At 43.9% G+C, this 21003-nt stretch overlaps 1 protein-coding gene across 1 annotated transcript; it reads right to left on the reverse strand.

Annotated features, from left to right (window-relative positions):
- Nucleotides 1-8001: 8001 nt before the first annotated feature.
- MetRS-m (Methionyl-tRNA synthetase, mitochondrial) lies at nucleotides 8002-20624 on the reverse strand. Its single transcript, XM_089544151.1, has 12 exons — nucleotides 20487-20624; nucleotides 20239-20360; nucleotides 20013-20084; nucleotides 19848-19934; nucleotides 19635-19763; nucleotides 13363-13468; nucleotides 12920-13056; nucleotides 12153-12262; nucleotides 11232-11331; nucleotides 11034-11145; nucleotides 9724-9909; nucleotides 8002-9266 (listed from the first exon to the last, which is right to left on the reverse strand). Exons 1-12 carry the CDS (start codon nucleotides 20542-20544, stop codon nucleotides 8902-8904), a joined length of 1584 nt encoding a protein of 527 aa, XP_089400277.1. The 5' UTR covers nucleotides 20545-20624; the 3' UTR covers nucleotides 8002-8901.
- Nucleotides 20625-21003: the final 379 nt, after the last annotated feature.

Below are 21003 nucleotides of genomic sequence, written 5' to 3' on the forward strand. Positions count from 1 at the left end.
TTGCGGGCTGACCGGAAGAGCGCTCTCACCTGTGCAATGCGGCGTTTCATGCGGTCGAGCGTTTCGGCGGTCGGGAATTAAGCTCGGGTCACACATCGCTGCGGCATGCCTGCCACGACACTTGCTGCAAAACAGCGTGTTCTTGCACATCTTCCAAGAGTGTTTTCGCCTTGCACATCGGAAACATAGGTCGTGCTCCCGTAATATGCGAAGCGTCTAAAGCCCGAGGGTAGAGCATTGCGCCGTATGATTCTTCGCCTACACCCAACGCTCGAATGTGAGCCAGAAGAACGTCGTACCAGCGCCGCAAGCAGAGCTCGGGCGTTAACTGCATGCCGATAACACCTTGGCGGTAGCCATGAGGCCCTGGATGGTCCTTGATGAGAATGCCTTGATTAGCGAATCGTTGCTTCAGGATATCAGTGGCGTGGCTGCAGCACTCCGCCGTCGGTTACAACCTCTAGATGGCAGGTGCAGTCTCCTGCAAGTTCCGATCTCAAATATTGAAATTTTTCTGCGGGTGATAAGCCCTAATTCTTGTGAACAACTGTTTCGAATAGTTCCCGAAATGGCTGCCAATTTCTCCTTTTGCTGTTACATCTCAGGAGTTCGTTTGACCTTGACAACCTTTCCTCTTGTTCCGGTTCAACCTTGTTCGAGTTAGTGCTGCCTCCGATCGTCGTTTGTTCCTTCTGTGCTACGCTTCGCTGCAAACTTTAGCTTGGTTAGAGAAGTTGCTATCCTGTCTCCATATTCGATGATGGTTGCAAACTCAGCGTCGGTTTCCTGCTCGGGGATCAGAGCTAGGCTCGTTAGCGGCATCTACCTCGTTCAGTTGATGTTTAATCAAGCACACATGCTCGATACGAACCTACAGATCCTCGGTGTTCGGTGCCGCAGACAGCAGCAAGGCTTCCGCCTCACCGACCAGACGCGTCGCTCGAGTTCACAGGGCCTTTTCTTCTTCGAGATCTACATGTCTGTCAAGGAGTCAATATTGGTGGTTTGCTGATGTTACAGAAATGTAGGCGTTCCGTTCCCGGGCTTAGGAAATATAAGTTTGAGTAGTAACGGTGTGATTCAATCAATGTTATCAGTCACTCAGCACACGTTCTTTTAAACCGAATGCTTTACTAGCCTAGCAACGACATTTTGCTGTGTGTGCACAAATGACCTTGAACAGGAGGAGCAGAGCTGTGTAAACAACCGCGCGATGTACCACGTGACTCGCAGCAGCTGCGGCCCAAGCTCCGCCGTCGCCGCAGCCGTTGAGCTAACCGCTGCGCGCTGCCTATCCAGCGTCTCGCTATGGAGGAAGCAAATCAGCCAGAGCCGATGTCCTCGAGAGTGGGTACTCGCAGACATCGGGCCGAGTCTGATCATCCGGTCGTCATTGTCAGCCTGCCCGATCATTTTGTTGATTGAAGTCCAAGGTTGTCCGTACTCTATTAGCTATTACCAGCAGTAACTGATCGGTCTGCAATTTTTCCAGTCTATGACGTCTCCTTTCTTATGAATTAAAATGATGCTGGCGTTCATCCAAGTTTCAGGTGCACTCGAGGTCATAATAAAATAGACTTTATACTATGTGCTTACCCTGGCATAGTACAGGATGTGGAGGTCCTCGCAAAGGTGTGCTTTAGCGACAACACGATGGTAAGGTCTCAAATTAGCATAGAAGACTTGAAGAGGGAATGGAAAAAACTAGAGATGCGGAAGCCCATTAACAAGTTAGCAGTTAGAGGGGAAGTAGAGGAATTCAGGATATCATTGCGGAATACATATTCAGCTTTAACTGAGGATGACGACATTAATGTTCAAGCAATGAACAACAATCTCACAGCTATCATTACGGAATGCGCAGCAGAAGTAGGCGGTAGGTTGGCTCGACAGGATACTGGCAAGCCATCTCAGAAGACAAAAGATCTGGTATTACTGGCATTACCGCACCTCTCAGCGAAGCTACAAGCCGGTATTACTGCGATCCGTTGACAGGCGGAAAATTTGCAGTGGTCGAGGGACCTGACTGTCATTCCGGGCGGATTTTCGGAAAGGCTTTTGGACTCCTATCGTCCGGCCGCACCTCTCAGCGAAGCTACAAGCCGGTATCACTGCGATCCGTCGACAGTGCGCGTTGCCGTGTCACCCTGCAGGTCGAATCTACTGTCGATAAAGGAGGGTTAGCAACACTTGGACCGGACTCGACTGCGAGCAGGCGCACTGCAGGGCGAAATGCGTGTGGATCCGGATACGGGCGCTCGATCAGCAGTGCCGGTGCGCTAGCCGTCGGTGCGAAATCAGTCGCGTTGTAGTTGTTCACCATCTAGGCCTAGCGACGACTAGGGCAGTCGGGGACCAGCGCGCAGTTCGTCGCCCGGCGGTGCCGCAGGCGGTGTCGTTGCCGAAAGCTCCACTCTAGCACAGGCACGCTGCCGTTGCTAGAATCTAGCAAGCATCCTTTCTGGTAGCATGGCTGTTTTGTATTTTCTTGTGCGAACGTGAAGTAAGCCGAGCCTGCCGGCCGGCCAGCCTGGATCCCGTCTGCCGGCGTCATAAAAACGAGCTAATGAGTGTTCTCGACGTAAATAATAAACCCTAGGATAGGGAAATGAGAAAATATATCATTTTTCTGGGTCATTGGTCAATACCGAGTTGCTGCTAAAAGTGGCAACTCTGGTACGAGCGAATTTGTTGCGACAACCGCCTCGAAGCTGCCGCTGGCCCGACGCTCGGGTCCGGCTCGACTGGCGCCCGCTAGCTCCGCTGCGGAAGGCGCCGTAGAAATTGACCATACTATTATTTTATTGTGAGATGATGCTGTTGACAGCAAAGCGGAGTGAAGAATAGGCCTTCAATTATAGCGCAGGCGACTTCCGAAGCGCCGGCCCCTGCCGCTTCGATGCAAAGCAGGCTATAGGCCTAGCGACGACCACGACAGACACAGTCGCAGAGCTCTTCGCGCGGAGCGCCCGCGAGCGGTGCCGTTGCCGAAAGCTCGCAACATCAGCTGGCATGCTTTATCGCCGCTCGAGTATAGCTTGCAGTCTTTCTGATAACAAGGCGATGCCGTTTTTTCTTGCAATATTTGTACACCAAGCCAAGCAGCGCTCAGGCACTGCTGCGCTGCGGCGAAGTGCGACACCGGTTGTGGACGGAGCTTGGGCAGAGCGGCGCAGCATTGCTTGCCGCTGCGTGTGTCCCTGCTTGCTGTGGTGTGGCAGTTCGGAAGCGGCGACCGGAGCGTGTTGCCGGACATGTGTCTCCTGCCTTAGCCAGAGTGCATAGGCCCTGACCGAACGAAAACACAAAGCTGCTGCTGCTGCACTCCGCCTATGTCGCCGTCGTTTGCTGCATGCTAACGGAGAGAACGACGGCGCTCCTCGCCGCGCCGCATCGTCGTGCTCTTTTTCGCGCACACGGAACCCTCTATGAATGGACGCGGATGCTTGAAAATCCAAAACAAGCGCGTTTGAGCTACGTTTTGATTTTGTGACGCGCCGAAACAGTCGCCAGCATCGGAATGCATGTCCTCGAGTGCGCCGAAGGTGGCACCTTTATTTTTGTGCTCACTATACAGCGGAGCGGCTACACGCTAGAAGGAACTTTTCGCTGCTCTTTCAATACTTACATCATTTATTTTAATGTGAAAACGAACAGGTCACGGACGAGAAGAAAGAAGCATACAGCTACCCCGTGCGCTCCGTGCTCTGGAAACACAGCTTGTTTCCGTGCGCGTCTCTTCGCCGCGCTGGCTGCAGAAAGGCACACAGCAGCATGCCGGCATCGCGACTATAGCTTGGTGCAGAGAGCCAATGTCAAGGAACATGGCTAGGACACAGAAACAAGAAAATTGAGCTTATTGTGGCTTCGCCGGGCGCCGTACTTTTCAATCTGGCCCGAGCGCATACCGGCAGGCGTATGCCCAAGTAATGGCGGAGGTACCGCGGTTTGCGCACCACACACCAGATGGCGCTGAATTTTCTAAAGGGTCTATTGGCAGAGCTAACAAGGTTAATCAATAACAGCAAGGGTGCCAACATAAGGAAGTTTAATATGAAGAGAATCAAGCATGCTCTAAAGAACGCAGGTAGCCTAAAAGCGGTGAACAAGAAACTAGGCAGAGGCAAAAACCAGATGTATTCATTAAGACAAACAGGGCAATGTCATTAGCTATATGAATAAGGTAGTAAACTAGCCAAAGAGTTTTACACAAATCTATTTGGTTTGGTTTGGTTTATGGGGGTTTAACGTCTCAAAGCGCCTCAGGCTATGAGGGACGCCGTAGTGAAGGGCTCCGGAAATTTCGACCACCTGGGGTTCTTAAACGTGCACTTACATCTCACAGTACACGGGCCTCTAGAATTTCGCCTTCATAGAAATTCGGCCGGGATTGAACCCGCGTCATTCGGGTAAAACAGTCGAGCGCCATAACCACTGAGCCACCGTGGCGGCGCAAATCTATTTAGTAGCCAGTATAATCAGGACATCGATGACAGAGGCTGTAGCGGACAGCACTGGAACATCCCATCAGTAACAAAAGAGGAAGTAAAGAAAGCTTTAGGAGCAATGAAAGGGGAATAGCAGCTGGTGAGGATCAGGTAGTAGATCTGTTGAAGGACAGAGGGGATACTGTCCTAGAAAAACTAGCCAACCTTTATATGCAATGTCTTATGAAGCGGAATTATTTGCAGTCAAAATTTGAATTTCTGCGCCCTCGCACTGTTTTTCTCCTTCCATCACTTTTTGCAAGCACAAAGGTCAGCGCTCATCTGTTGGCCCCACCTTACCAACTGAGGAGCCGGCACAACGCGGCTGACTGGCTGTGGCGTGCGACGTTTGGAAGAAGCTTACAAACAGCCATTTCTAAACCTCCTTCACCCCGTGACGTCACGAAGATGCGGTGGCGCTGATGTCAGTAGTGACTTTCGCGCAATAAACAAAACAGGTTCCGCCTGCCCATACCTACAGCAGCTAGAGGCGGCTGCATCATGCCAGCGCACTGCAGAAGCAGCTGCGTCGCTGCGTCACTGTTGGATCCGCGCAGTATCATAAAACGGAAAATACCGCATTAGGAAATGGGCCGCGGTAGTAAAAGCGCGAAGTCTGGGTGCTGACCGGCGCTGCCAGTCAACGTACATAGCAGGGAAATTGCTGCGCTCATTCACCTGAACAACAGCATGGTACGCTTAAAATTGCGTAAGGAAAAAAAAAGCACGTATGTAGCTGCGCACGCATTTATCACCCTGAGCTGGTGTGCACGGGCGCCAGCAGGGTCACTCGATCACAACCAAGGAGTGCGTTATTTTGTTGAAAGCACAGCATGTTTTAACGTGTGTAGAAGTTATACGAACGTATAATGGTGCGTTTTAGGGCATTTAATATATACTTGAAACTATTTCTTAACATGAACGACATAATTATTTGATTCTAGTAGAAAGAAGTCTTAGTAAGTTGTGACAATCATGCGCGGTCAAGTTGGCATGCTTAGAACAGTGCACTTTAAGTGTGCTAAAAGCCACATGCTTTTCATGGCATCATGCATGTGTCATAAGCTGCTTCATGAAGTAGTACATGATCGCGAAGCCTGTTTGGAAAGAAGCAGCAGCCGAGGGGCTACCAACAGAGGCACGTAGCGAGATTGACAGGGGATGACGCAATGAAAAGTGTTTTCTTTATTGATGCATGAGATATGTAACCAAATTCTGTGAAAATATGAAATTCCTCTGCTAATTTCAGTAATGCATTTTATTTTTAGCTATACCTGGTACAATTCTTGGGTTATTATAATTAACACCTCGTCAAATCACCCAAGGTTTTGAATAATTAAAAAGTGCGGAAATTTTCTATGCCAGCATGTTCCCAAAGCCTTGTTCTCTATGATGGTGGCATTGCTTCTTTTTAAGATTCTCAGTAGTTATGCATGCATAGTTACATGGAAACTTATAAAAATAACTAACATACTACTGCTCCTGTAGGAAAAAAATTGAGATTTATTGCACTTCTCAACGTCTCTGGAATCTTTCACGACAAATAGAATCATTCTATTTCCATTCGTTCCAAATTTACAAACGGGTGAGTGATGCCAATCTGTGGTAGATCAGAAAACAAACTTATTCCCTTGTTTATGGCAAGTTTATTCCCTCGTTTATGGCCTCTTCGCGTTCGCTTTGGTCAAAGAAATGCGGCACTGTAATCAATGAAACCTCAGATCCCTCTTCTTCGTAGTGATGCTACCATTGTGGTGCTCCGTCGTCGGAAACCCGCAGAGTTCGCAACGTGCCAGGACCATCAGAAACCCCGTTACCTCACAATTTTTGATGACCACAGATCTAAAAGCCGTAATTTTATGAATTTCTACTGAATATTTTGCTGTAATTTTTCGTCGCCAAACAGAAGACCCAAGGCTAGCAAAGAATATAATTTCCGGAATTCAAACTTTTCATCAAATCGACCAGTTTAAGAAGGGGAGCCTGGCTGGTGCCTGATCTGATGGCTAAAATACAGCAGTTACGCGAGACAGATGAGATCGGGACACGATCGACACTATCCCCACTTTTCGCACTGCACAACATGTGTCAACAGACAGTGAGCGCATGTCGGCTCGGCTGAAAAAACGCCAGTGCTCCCCCCACTTCTGTCCCGAGGTAAAATCATTCTGGCTAGTGCAGAGTGTCAAAAACTTATTAATTTATTCAACGCCTACGGTAGAAACCAATGGCAAAAATGCTTTCTAGCCATAATACAATACACTGTGGCCAAATACGCCATACATGGCCAACGTGAGCCCATGTACTTCGAGGAATACTAAGTTGAAAGCATCAACCATTGCTATGACTCTCAGAAACTCAAAACGCGCCTACAAGCCTTGAAAACCGGCGCAGCACCACCTCAACTCGACGCCACTCCCTGGCCTCTTGCCAACCACGAGCCCGCTAGCGACTGCAGCACCACCTCGCTTGGTTGCAAACATGGAGGAGGTCTATATGTACACGTGTGACACAGTGGAGGGTGCAAGTGCGAAAAGTTGCCGGAAATGGCTCGCTAACTTCCAGCGCCATACCCAACAATTCTGGACAAAAGCATTTTTAAAGGAAAAGAGTTTAGGAACACAATTTTTTCATATACTCGAAGATTTAACTCTAACATTCAATATATCCACAGATCTCTCATCGGCAGGCTTGCAATTTTTTTTTCTATTAACACTTTTGCTATCATCAAAAGCATTCCCTGGAAAAACTTTAATAAAAGAAAGACTTTGCTGCGCATCAAAAGAATGGACCATTACCTTTAATATTTCCATAAAAGTACCTTAAATTTTTCCAATATTCATGAGTTCTCCGCTGAGTGTGGAAGCGCATTTTTTGAATCCAATATTTATTACAACCTAGCGACTGAGCTCAAAAGGTGTTATAGGGTCCCTTTAATTGAACCACGTGGATGTAACCTTCGTAACTTGCCGTGAAGAAGCCGTGCTGCGGAGATTTCGAATGGGTGCAGTGCCGACTCCTGTGGTTAGGGTGTCTGGATGTCCAGGTCGCAGACCCCTCCACTGGCATGCTCCTTCTGTCCCGCTCCCGCCAAAAAGGCAACGCTGAACCATGCTTTAGGAAATTGCCCAGGACTTCAGGCTAAGTGCAAACATCTACACAGCCAGGGCTACACACGCATGCGGACACACAGGCCTCAGCATCAAGCCCTGTTAACATTCAACGAAACCGACCTGTGCCTTTTCCTTTATCCCATAAGGCAAATTTGCGCAATAAAAAAGAAAACGTGTTTCAAAGATTTTAAATGTACTTTAAACGATACTTTCTATGTAAGAAATGATAGACACAGAAGAGCTCCCAGTGATGCTTTTCGATTTTTTTTTTTCATAACGCATTTTGTTTTGGCCTAAAATTTCACTGGGATGACACCAAATAAACATTTTCGCCTGGATTCTGCGTAAAGACTTTAAGCAGCTTCAATGGTGCCTTGAGCATTTTTAGTGCAACACAGTCGCAGATTGAATTTGCTTTTTATGGGCGAAGTGGCAGTCACACTGGCAGGCAATGCTCTGAACTTCCTGTGCATCCTGTGAGTGCGTTCTTGGGGCATTCAAGCTACAGCCCCCCTGCTTGCACGTCACGCCAACCACCAGACGCAGTAGGCCACCCTGCGACACCAGCAACTGCTGCAAACCGACATTGTTTCGGTGCCCACTAAGGAGCTGACTCAACCGTTCCACCGACACCCTGAGACAGTGAGAGGAAGTCCCTACTCAACAGGGTGGAAAGCCGTGAACTGATGACCCCAACTAGTCTGCAAAAATTTAGTCTTCTGCAGCCACTTTTGGTCCCATTTTGTTAACCTCGGTTTAAACATCTTCGTGAAGACCATCACAATCATTGTCACTCCCTTTTGCTTATCTGGAGCATTCTTTTTCTCCTGCCCCATTGCCATCATCCTCGTCAGCCCTGTGACACCCATTGCAAGACAGGCCTCCCTTCCCAGCGACCTCCAATCAACCCCATCCTGCCACTTTATCCCCGAAAACTTCCTTATCTCATCCAACCACCCGACTCTCTGCCACCCTGGCCGCTGCACTTTTTATGGAACCATCAGTAATCTGGTCCTCGCAATTCAGTCTTTCATTAATCACGGACTCCAGAAAGGGGGGAGTCCCTGCCCACTATCCCTATCCTTCCCCTTTAAAGTGGCAGGCCTGGCTTACCTCTGACCAGCTGCAAACCAGCTGGCCTTGGTGACTGGCACAGAATCTTCTCGACACCTAGTGATGTGCTGAAATAAAGTTTTACTTTCTCTCTCTTCATGTCTGTTTTCTCAATTTTAATTTCATAATTTTTTAAATTACAAAACAATCTACGCTAGTAGCCCCCTATAAATCCTAAAATATCTGCGCTATGCGGCCGCTGACTGCACCTTCAGTCTAGAGAACACGTGCGTGCGGTCTGTGGTCAGAGGCCTCGGGTCGAGGGCAGGCGACTGGGCGTCCGCCCAGTTCCGTTCTCCGGCGGGGACCCGCAGCTTGTCGAGGATCCTAGCCGCCAGCACAGGGATGACTGGCTGCAGCACAATGGCGGACACACGCAAAACCTCGAGCGCCACGTGTAGCACGGCGTGCAACCGTTTTTCTTCCGAGTCGCACTTGGCCAACTCCCAGGGCTTAGAGTTCTGGACAAGCGCATTTGTCCGCCGCAGCACCGCCATCACTTCATCGATGCCTTGGTAGATATTGCCCTCCACGTACTTGTCCTGCACTTTGTCTGCCGGGACACAATAAAGACATGTTGCACGGTACAACGACGAATTAAACAATAAAATATGGTCGGAATGCGAAGAAACCAGACAAATGCAAAGAACAAATTCACCGACTTGCTTTACAAATGGGAAATGGGAAAGAAGGTAATGAAGGGCAAGCCTAGAGCTTAAATGCTGCAAAGAAGGCACATGTCAACAGGTCAAAAACTATTTAAATCAAAGACCTAACAAGTATGTTTGTTTTGAAGCAGCTCCTTTCAAGCTACAATGCAACGCATAAGGCAGGACCTTGCATCTGCGCATAGGATGTTGCAGCGGTGCTTTGCTACAGTAGCTTCACACTCGAACTATAACCTCCCAGCCAAATGGTGCATGCTGAAAGGAACAGTCTCAAAAGCACAGCATATCAGCCTAACATTGTGAAGGAAGAAACAATATTTAGCATGATGCATAAAAAAGTACCTGCAAGGTCATGAAGTCTATTGAGGACTTCCTGGCCGTCAGTAAAGCTTTCAAATGTTTCTTGGTCATATGATGGAAATATCTGATGCTTGTTCACAAGTGGAGCAGTACACCTGCTCAAGAGGTTACCTAGGGTGTCTGCGAGTTCAGCATTTAGCAGATGTTGGACCTTTGTGTTGTTGAAATCTAAACAAAAAAAAAAAACAATATTCAAGTTAAAGTGGCAGGACACAAACAGACAGTGTATGCTAAGAGATTATTCATAAACCATACTACCTTTATATCAGAGGAATATTGACAATAACTCAATAATAAGGTTTAAAACATATTCAGTTGAACCTCGTTACAACGAAGTCGAAGGGCTTTCAAGGGGAATCGTCATTCCTCCGTTATATCCATTATATCGTTATAAACTGTTTAATTACAACGAGGTTCAGTTGTAACATAGTAAAAAGATATGAATGTCTGAAGAAGGAAATGGTGAATTCTTTAATGATGGATGTCAAAACAAGTTCTTAGTTGGTGCACAACAGACTTGAAATATTAAATCCTTAAATATTAATTTAACTTCTACCCACACATGGCTCTTTTATACATTAAAAATCTCCAACATATGTAAATTCATATGAAATTTTGGGTCACTAATGTTATTAGTTTTGTCACTGTGCAGTTTCGGCCTGCAGTATAATTACCTAAGTGGTAACTTGCCTTAAAATTTTACACCACAGCTATCCAACTCTGCACACTATCGCCTTATATACACAACCCAATACAACAAAACTAGTGCTATTCAGCAGACAAGGGAGTGTAAAGAAATGCTCGTTATGATATACATGACGGAAGCCAAGAGTCAACGAAACCAAGGAGCATAGGGGATGTTTTCTTTTTAATTTTTGCTGTTGATTAATTGCGGATTAGTAGTCTAATTATTTTATCGCTCAAAGATAACTGATAAGAAAGCAGACGAAAAGACAGCCAAATGTCGCCGGTGAGATCCGAACCCACGACCTCCGAATTTCATGTCCGGTGTGGGTTCTGATCCCATCGGCGACATGTGGTTGTTTCTTCTTCTGCTTGCATATCAATTATCTTCATATGATAAAATAATTACATTATTAATCTCCAACTAATCAATACTACAATTTAAAAAAAAATCCCTTATGTTCCTTGTTTCGGGGACTTGGCTTCCGTCATAAAGCTAGTGCTCGGTAGTCGAGGAGCAAATGGGTACGGAGGGTTGCACAAAGATTCTGTGATACTCAGAGGCACCACTAGGGTGCAGATATAGGAAAACAGGAGGTTAAACTCACTGCCATCAGAGTGTGGCACGCCTTCTTTCAACAGAAAGTAACGGATCCCATCAGCTGTGTACTTGTCGACCTTCTTGTAAGGACACACAATGTTTCCCTTGCTTTTCGACATCTGAGAAACGGACAATCAACAAACAAGATCATTTAACCAGTAAATAGTAGTAAACAAGAGCAAATAAGACACTGATAGGTGCAAACCTTTTCATCATTCACAGTCCAGTGTGAGTGGCACAGAATGCTGCGAGGTGGCTCCAGCCCAGCTGCCATCAAGAAAGCAGGCCAGTAGATCCCATGAAACCTGGTCCGAGCATAGTAAGTGTGGCTGTACAAGCACCACTTCGCAGAGCAAAGCTCAAGAAACAAAAAACAGTTTAAAACCACGCACTAAAAAAAAATGATGCATGTTAGAAATAAGCAATCCTGAATTCACACAACCTGCTATTTTAATTCTACAAAAGAATAAATTCCCATAGCACTAAGAACTTTATTACCATACTTAAGAACTAACTGCCTAGTTTGAAAGAAATTTAATTTTATGAAACCTCTCAAGCTGCATTTGAATTTTCAAGTTATAACTTTTTTCGTCACGTCATCCCGGGACTGGAATGATCTACCACAGGACGCCGTGCATCACATCAACGCCATCCATTTTAAGAAAGCCATCAAGACCATTATTGTTTAACTGTCATGCCCATCCCTCATGTAATGCCCCATACCAGGGGCCCTTGAGGTATCAAATAAAAAAAAAAAATTGTAGACATAGTAATAAGATGTCAAATTTTTATATAGCTACCAAACACACATGTAACACTATAAAAAAGTAATGGTGGCTCTCAACCAAAGAGTGAACACGCTGTTCAAATAGAACACAGGGCAAAAAAATAAAGTAAATTTCAGTACCCAAACAAATGATAAGGGCATTCAGTATGGCCTGGTGGCACCATGATAGACAGACATGACTCACAGAGTTTGTCATGAAACTGCACTAGAGAAATTGCCAACCCATTTTTAATCCTTCTACTCAAGGAGAAAGTATCGATTTCAGATTTTCATCTGTGGGCCTATAGCCTAACAGGCAAAGCTGCACAGTTACATAGTCTAAAATGCAGGTGTACATACTTGAGAATGTCCTTTCCGATAACATGACAATCTGGAGGCCATGTGAAGTTTTTTTCTGGGTAACCACTCACTGTGAGGTAGTTGACTAGTGCATCAAGCCAAACATAGATCTGGAATGCAGAAAGGATTGTGTGGTTTCAACTCCCCGCTCTACATAACCCTCTTGATAAATTTAGTGCACTCGTTCTGCAACTACGTACAAGGCCACTAGAAAAGTTATTTACATAAAGTGCACAGCAAAGCCTTTTTGTAGAGGCTTCAGTCCCAAATTCAGTAGGAGCTACTGAAAACTATGACTCGAAGTATGCACAGCGTGGGATTATTTACTACAATATCTCTAAAAAATGAGTTTCGGGCATCCCAGTCAAACTCTCCACAAAAAATCAAGCAGAAAAATGACACAACTCTAGGCTCTTTAGTTTCTTGATATGTCAGTGCAACCATGTTGCAAATTATGGGACTACAGGCACATCTCCACAGCTTTACAGCTTTATTCTGGCAGACAGACTAAGAATTAAGAAGGTATTTTTAGATAACCTATTTGGAATATGAAACCCACAGTTTCAAAGAAGCTTCCCAGCTACTGAACACTACTGCCTTTAAAGCAGTCAAAAAATTTTCATCTTCACAGCAAAGATGTATACAAATACCTGCATTCAGAATTTAACTAATAAAAGGAGTCCGCAGTTCTATCACCTTTTTTTTTTTTTGTCCATGTGTCACTTCTGAATGTGCAATTTTTCCTTTAATAACAAGCTGCAACATACTGTTTGTGAGCTGTCACCAGGCACCCGAATGCCCCAGTGAACTCGTGTGCTTTCTCTGGACACAGAGAGATCCTGAAGCCCCGCGCTTATCCAGTGCACAAGGAGGTTCTTAAACTTGGCAGGCTTCACTACTCCTTCTGCAAAAAATAACAAAAAGGGCAGGGCAGTATATGCAGGGTTTAACGTCTCAAAACTTAACACTGGGTGTGGGGTATTTTGACCACCTGAGGTTCTTTAATGAGTGCTTGCCACACAGAACGCGGGTGAATATGAATTTTTATCATCTCCACTGAAAAGCGACCCGTCACAGCCGGGATCTGATCCGGCGAGCTTGGGCTCAGTGCCTTAATGCCACTGTCACTAAGCCACTGTGGTGGGTTAAAAATAACAGACAGCTGGAAATGTAAAAGTATAAAAAAAAACAGTATTTCCATGTTACTTACCAGAAGATTGAAGCCAGTGCAGAAGATCTTTTTGAAAGTGAGACAAGCGAAACACATAGTTTTTCTCTTCCATCCATTCTACAGGGTGCCCAGATTCAACGTTCACCTAAATTGAAAACCATTGAATTAGGCTGCGTAGTGAGGAAGCCACAGAAAAAAAAAGCAGGTGCCAAACACACATTGATTTCAACTTAGCACGCATTACAACAGAGTGAATTTTAAGAGTCCTTGCTACACATGTTACGATCGGCTTTCACATGACTTTCAAGAGAAACCGGGGAGTACTACATCCAGTTATTGTTCTCGGCAAAAATTTTTTCTACGGCTCTTTAAGGGTATGCTGACGGATGGCCACCAGCAAAAGATATATTTATGCCTGAAAAATTAAATTTGAAAGATTCCACGTCACTCAATTCAAACTTGTGACATCCATACTGAAAAGCACCGGCGGCCACCATTTTGAAGTGAACAGCACTGTAGCTCGACCTCAGAATCTACGCCAAGAAATCTATGTCGATGCACACACTTTACTTGCAAACGTGGATAGTGATAGTGGCACTTGTATTTTGCTTTTTGGTCAGTCTAGAGAAACACTTACATCACATACTTAATCTCTTTACAAATCATTCAAAACTGCGCATTCAGAATAATAACTTATAGCCTGAATGACTCAAAAACCTAAACAATTACTACATGAAAATGGAATCCTGACTGTCACTGAACTCGTTAAATATAACTGATGCATATTCTTCTATAAGTTACTAAATGGTGAGCTTCCAGTATTACTTATCCTGCGTGTTTCACTAATCAACGATAATAGGTGATAGTGGCACTTGTATTTTGCTTTTTGGTCAGCCTGGAGAAACACTTACATCACATACTTAATCTCTTTACAAATCATTCAATACTGCACATTCAGAATAATAACTTATAGCCTGAACGACTCAAAAACCTTAACAATTACTACACGAAAATGGAGTCCTGACTGTCACTGAACTTTTTAAATATAACCGATGCATATTCTTCCATAAGTTACTAAATGGTGAGCTTCCAGTATCACTTATCCCGCATGTTTCACTATTCAACGATAACAAAACACAATTCGCAAGGAACAAAAATCTATTATTTCCTAGAGTACGAACAAATTATGGCAAAAAAACTTTTCATTTCTCTGCTATCATGCTCTGGAACGCGTTATCCGATCACCAAACACAAGCAGATTTTCCTCGGAAGTTAAAATTTTCCTTTTACCTATAGAAAATAACTCCTGTTAGCTCGGCGACGAATGTTCAATACTTACCAGCTCTGCATGGGTAATGATTTTTTCTGTATTCAGACACTAGAATTCTGTACTGTTATTCCCCTTTCCTCTTGTTTTCGTAAAAATTTACTATGAGATGTGCTGTTCAATGTATTCGTTCAGTTTATTTTCTTTTGCCTAATAGTGTCACTTCAATGACATACACTTTACTTAAGTATCACAAAACTATGTTCTAGTCATCTCAAATGCTACAATTATTTTATTAGCTATGTATGATCTATTGCATTACCTGTCATTGTTGCTTTACTATCTGATCTTGATTTGACATTTATAGGAGGTCCCGATACAGTAACTCTGGGACTTTCTTCTGTGTGTAAGTTTTGTAATAAATTCTAACCTTGATGCAATAAAACTGAATTCAATTGAATAAAAACTCCATTTTCGGTTAGAGTGATCTCTTCAAGTTTTGAATGCAGTACCTTATTGATACAGGCCAACTTCAATACGTCTGCGGCATCCCTTTAAAGGGGCCCTGAAATGATTTCTATGGGCATATTCTAGTGCAACAGATTCGTAGAGGTGGTCTTTGTGGGCATTGGAGTGAAATTTGAATGCTCTGTGTGGACATAATAATTTAGAAATAACTTTTAAAAACCACTGCTCACAGCAGCTCACAGATGATTAGGGCAACACACCCACTGAGCACTCCTTACCTCGATGATGTCAGTGGGCAGACAGGGTGAGCTTGATGGCTGGCTCTTCTGCCCACTGACATCATCAAGGTAAGCAACATGCAATGGGTGTACCGCCCTAATCGGCTGCAAGCTAGTGAGCAGTGGTTTTTAAAAGTTATTTCTAAATTATAATGTCCACACAGAGCATTCAAATTTCACTCCAATGAACACAAAGACCACCTATACGAATCTGTTGCACTACAATATGCCCATAGAAATCATTTCAGGGCCCCTTTAAGGAGGGACACGGGTTCCGAAGGTGAAATTTTAAAATTTCAAATCTGCAAAATCTGCAAGCAGGACATTCAGGTCAAGAAGCACTTTTGAGAAAACTGGCACTTTGACGGAGATTTCAGCATGTTTTTTGCTACCTACGTTCACAGAAAACATGCTTTAAAATCACTGTTTTTCAGTGTAAAAATCACTGTAAAATTTTTCCGTATAGAATTAGAAGGAACTTATCATATGAAATATGGTGTTTTCTATACTTTATTTTTCTCGAAATTTTCGTGATTTGAAAGCCATGTCCCTCTTAAAGCAACAAGCCCTTACAAATGCACTTCCCAGGCTTTTATGGTTTCAGTAACTTTTATGCAAGAAATATCATTTCACACTTTCCACTTTTCAAGCTGCCTCCTAAATAAAAATTAAAATGCTGAAATACTGAAACATTGAAATATTTGCTATAAATAAAATTTAGGTTAGAAAACAACTACAACAAAAAAAATCAGAAAACATGACATTTAAGAACTACTTGGTTCCTTCATCAGGTGTGACAGCGGGCAAGTTGCAGTTTGGCTTTTTCAGCCCTCATATAGTCAGGTGCCAGGTAAGGTCACTCAACGTAAAACCATGGATAATCAATAGAACCATTGTGTTGGAGACCAAACCGCACCCACGCAGGAGGCTTTTACTTTAGTCAGGCCACATTCAGCAGATGCAAGGGAATGTCAACCGCTCACTCGAAACCCTTCCCACTCCTCTTATATCACTAACCCTTTCCTTTTCTAACGAAACAGGCCTGGTTCGAATGTTTTCTTTAAGGTCTATTTGCTATAAAGCACACATGCCTTCCAAATCTGTCTCATGCAGATTATACTGGGACTAAAAAAAAAAGAAACAAGAAAAAATGGCCGCCACCGTCTGGAAGACGTTGAAGTAACGAGCGTTAGCTGTTTGGTTTACTAGAATTGATATGGTTGTTTCTACAATGCTATTGTAGATGGCACTACAAGCCTCAATGCGAGATGTGTTGTTTTCTAGTTGCTGCCACAGATGCCACTGTGATATCAGGGTGGTAGCAGACCCCACGAAATCTCGAAACGTGATGAGTAAGGACTAACGCTCTTAAAATGTGTCCCAGCCCGCACCACTGGCTACAGATGAACTCTTTTTAATCACGCCACTATGCATCGATTACTGGTGATCGACGGATTCGAAGCAGCTAGCGCGGCCACTGAAGACTTGTTGCACCATCTGTGGGTTGTTTAGATAAAATGCCTGCCCTGCATCAAAAGGCGTTAGGACCTCTAATTTACTTACACTTACATACTTACTACTCACTCTAATTTCATTTCTTGCATAGTTTGTATCTTTAACGCAAGGCAGCAATTTTCAAAACACCCGTGATGATGAGGTTCTGACGTGGTGTGCATGCAAAACAGCATTGGCCGCAAGGATGGCATGTGCTAAAAAAAAACCCCTCCGCGTGATTCTGCAGCATCTGCAGCAGATTGTTTCGATGCATCAAGTAGCAGTAACTCCAATGATATTGCGTCATCAGATTTCGATTCAGACGAAGACATTGCACAATCTCAGCATGAAATGTGGGCACCTATCGGCCCGTAAGTTTCGTTTTCCAATTTTTGTCTGTTTGTTCGCTCTTGGATCCAGTTTCCACATTGCACTGATGTCATAAATGATACTTCTGGTTTCTGTAGTGTCTTGACATCACGTGGGCAAGATTTACTTCCATTTGTTCAAAAAAGAACAGACTCAAGGCCCGGCAGAAATCAGAGCACAGATCTAGGATTGATGCTCCACAACAGCTCGAAGCTCTTCGTGGAAGTTATTGACAACTTCCGACTGCTCCTAAATCGTTCTCCTAAACTGTTCTCAGGTCAAACTGATAACCTTGAAAAGCACATTTATTGAGCTTTATTGTGATACATTTGTACGCAAATTCTTTGCTCAGAGTGAAAAATTTATGTCAAGAACACCCTGAAAACTACTTTTTTTTCATGTAGTGTCAAATTTTCCTAGCTCAAAAAGCTTTTAGTTATAATTTCAAAGATTTGGTGGGTACCTTTTGAACAATTCTGAAACACTTTGTATGTTCCAGAATGTTTTAAAATTTTTTTCTCCAAAAGATATTGTATTGTCAACACATTTTTTTATTAATTTTCAATTGTGTCTGGCAATTTTTTTTGCAATATTCACTACATGTATTTGCATTTAAACATCTTCAGAAAGCTCATTCAACTTCCATCATTTTCATGCATTTTGCGTTTTTCTAAAACTCGCATATTGCCGCATGCTTGCATCACAGCCTCACATCGACAACCACAAAGTCGCTTGGTCTCACTCGAGCTTCTCAGTGCCTGTGCCGCCATCTGATTTCAGCTTTCGATTTTTAAGACCGGGCTGGCGTTCTGTCTAGAGGTGCTGAGTGTAAGCCCATGCTCTGTATGCCCCCTTGACAATGTGACCGCAGCCCCCGCCTTTCCGCTTCTGCATACATCACACCAGTTCACCGCACCAGTCACCGGCTACTAGGCCTGGATCCTGAGTTCAGGCTTCCATCAGAAAACCCTTCAGACCAACCAGATGCACTACAGATCATGTAGGCTCTTCCAGTTGCTACTCCGGTGCTTTTTCTGCATCCACAGAAGCCTTCCATCTTTCATGGCTTCCCGAATGAAGACACAGAAGACTGGACTGACACGTAAACATGTCGCAGCACTCAGCAAATGGGACAACTATGACAAGTTCCGGTATGTGTACTTTGCGTGGAAGATATGACTTGGACTTGGTTCGAAAACCGGGAGTCCTCATTTACTACCTCAGATCTTTTCAACGCCAAAGTGCTACTATGCAAGCGTGCAGCAATATTTTGCAAGAAAAATTCTGTCTGAGGCTCACAAAAACAGTCATTATTTTCACGGTAATGAAACTAATTAAAACTGCACAAAGAAAACAAAGCGAGAAATGCAAACAAGCATTCTCTTGGGTGTGCTTTTCATTGCCTGACTATTATTCTGTCTGATGTACACAATTCAATATTGCACCTGTACAATGTTTGTACTTGTACATTCAGCATCAAGCACACACGGGTACAAACACAATCAGTGTCACACCTCAGCATCCAGAACCATAAACGAACGAATGCTGTGATAATAGAATATTATCACAGCATCACAAGCTATAATAATACCATATTACTTGTGATTATATAATAATGCAATAGTGCTATCACACCGCCATAAGTGAGGCTTTGCAAGCTGCATAGCCTGTGTACTGTGCAGCTTGTGAAATCTCATTCTAGCCAACCAAACGCAAGAAATATGCACACTTGAAAGTCAATACCAAGGGCTACTACTTCTCCAATCGCATCTGTCCTCGACCATGGGCAGGGCATGACAAATGTCAAGCTGCTATGGATATATGATGGAAAAATGACAAAAAAAGAACAACATAAAAACAGAAGGCAACACAGTGCTTATTTTATTCGATTCAGTGCCGCTTTATGGGCAGTGTGCACACGTGACTACAAAGAGGGGACAGAGAATAAGGAGGCAAATCAAACCCTGCGCGACAATCCATCAAAACCGCTCAAAAAATCCTTTTCCGCGTTGTACAATGAAACAGAGGTGTCACTCACGCAGTTATCGCCTCTTGCCTTAATATGGTATGCTTCTAAAAGTTTACGGGAAACTTTGTCATTGCTCCTGCCCAGAATTCTGATATTTTTAAGCAGTGGCTCACAACCGGTGCATCCAATGCAATGAGCAAGCAAATTTGCTCCTTCCCTTTATGCACCAACTCGCCCAACAAGAAGTTCTTCTTAACAGTGCTTATGTCGTCCATAGCACGTAGACCGAAAGCACCTACTCATGCACTATGTACCTGAGCAAAACTACAAACGCAACATAAAATTTTGTGACCACGGCTATATGGCACTTCTTATATGGATATCACAACCTGGTGCACAACTAAACTTCTGCAAAATAAATTTGCAGCAGCAGAACATAAGTTTGCACTGCTGAGTTATGACTCACCTTCTGTACTGTACCACTGGCATTTTTTACTTCCGTTACGTCAGATTCAGGCACAAACAGCTCATCTTGCGTTGAATACCACCCTCTGTAGGTGCCTGTGTATATCCATCCCTTTGCCTGCAGTGTTTTCTACAAAATAAACGGATATCAATAACGTTTCGTCACTTTGCAGCAATCCATTGCACTACGTGTGGTAAGTTTCAATTCACGTACCCAGAAGTGCTCAACACATTTCTTGTGTCTATCTTCTGTTGTGCGAATGTAATCTGTATAGGTGATGCCCGTGTTGTCAAACAAATCCTGAAATGAGTAACCACTCGTGAAGAAACTACAAAGCGGCAAACAGCCGATTAAAAATGTTGATATCTCCACACACACCCTGAACTGCCTCGAAACTCCATTGCAGAAAGTCAGTTCATCTTGACTTGCCCTTGATGCGGCCTGTTGGATCTACAGTCCGGAACACGGAAACAAAATAACGTCATGTCAGCACATACAAAAGTACGAGAACTGACAGTGTCACAGCAACGTATAAACGTTGACATAGTGCTCCTATATAGCCACTCCTTGAATAAATTATGAAATCCACTGCGCGATGTTGTACCTTTAGGCCGTGTTCATCGGTTCCAGTCGAGAATATGGTCTCTTGCTTAGGAATCAACAATTTTTGAAGCCTGTGGAGGGCATCTGCCAGCACGACTGTGTGGTGATGACCAAGATGAGGCCCTAGAAATAAGAGGGAATCAACGTGTTTCATGCAAAAGTGGCACCACTGGCAGTCAACATCGTATGATTTAAAATAAATGCTGCATGCCTTCGATTTAAACGTGCATGAGGCGTGTTCTCCCGCACCTGAGTTGACGTAGAAAATTGGTGTTGTTATAAAATACCGAGAGGCACCCATCAACATCGCTAGACGGAACAGTTCACATGTGAGCAAACAGTAAGAAACTCTATGGAGCAAACGGAACAGCGAGAAACGAGCACATGCTTCGCAGAAACACATATGTGCAGCAGGGCATGGACAACTTCATGCCACGACTTTCCGTGCGGTCGGCGGGTAATACAAACACACAGATCTCTAAAAGAGCGCAGAAAATAAGGAGTGGAAGTTATAAAGTAATAAATGTTGAGTGTGACTGCATTAAACCTCTGTTAAACTCTTTAAAATGTTCAAATGAAAATAGTGCTGTCACTGTTGTAATAGTTGTAAAGGTTTCGTATAAAATATTATTTTCAATATTTAAAATTATTTCTGGCATTTAAATGCATAATTACAACCCAATATTGAGTTTAATATTTTATTTATTAGTTAAAAATATAATTTAGCACTTTCCTTTCGTTGTTGCAGCGATTGCTTCTGCACCCT

This window comes from Amblyomma mixtum, chromosome 5 (genome assembly GCF_055824585.1).
Source record: "Amblyomma mixtum isolate Tamu chromosome 5, ASM5582458v1, whole genome shotgun sequence".
NCBI classification, from domain to species: domain Eukaryota; kingdom Metazoa; phylum Arthropoda; class Arachnida; order Ixodida; family Ixodidae; genus Amblyomma; species Amblyomma mixtum.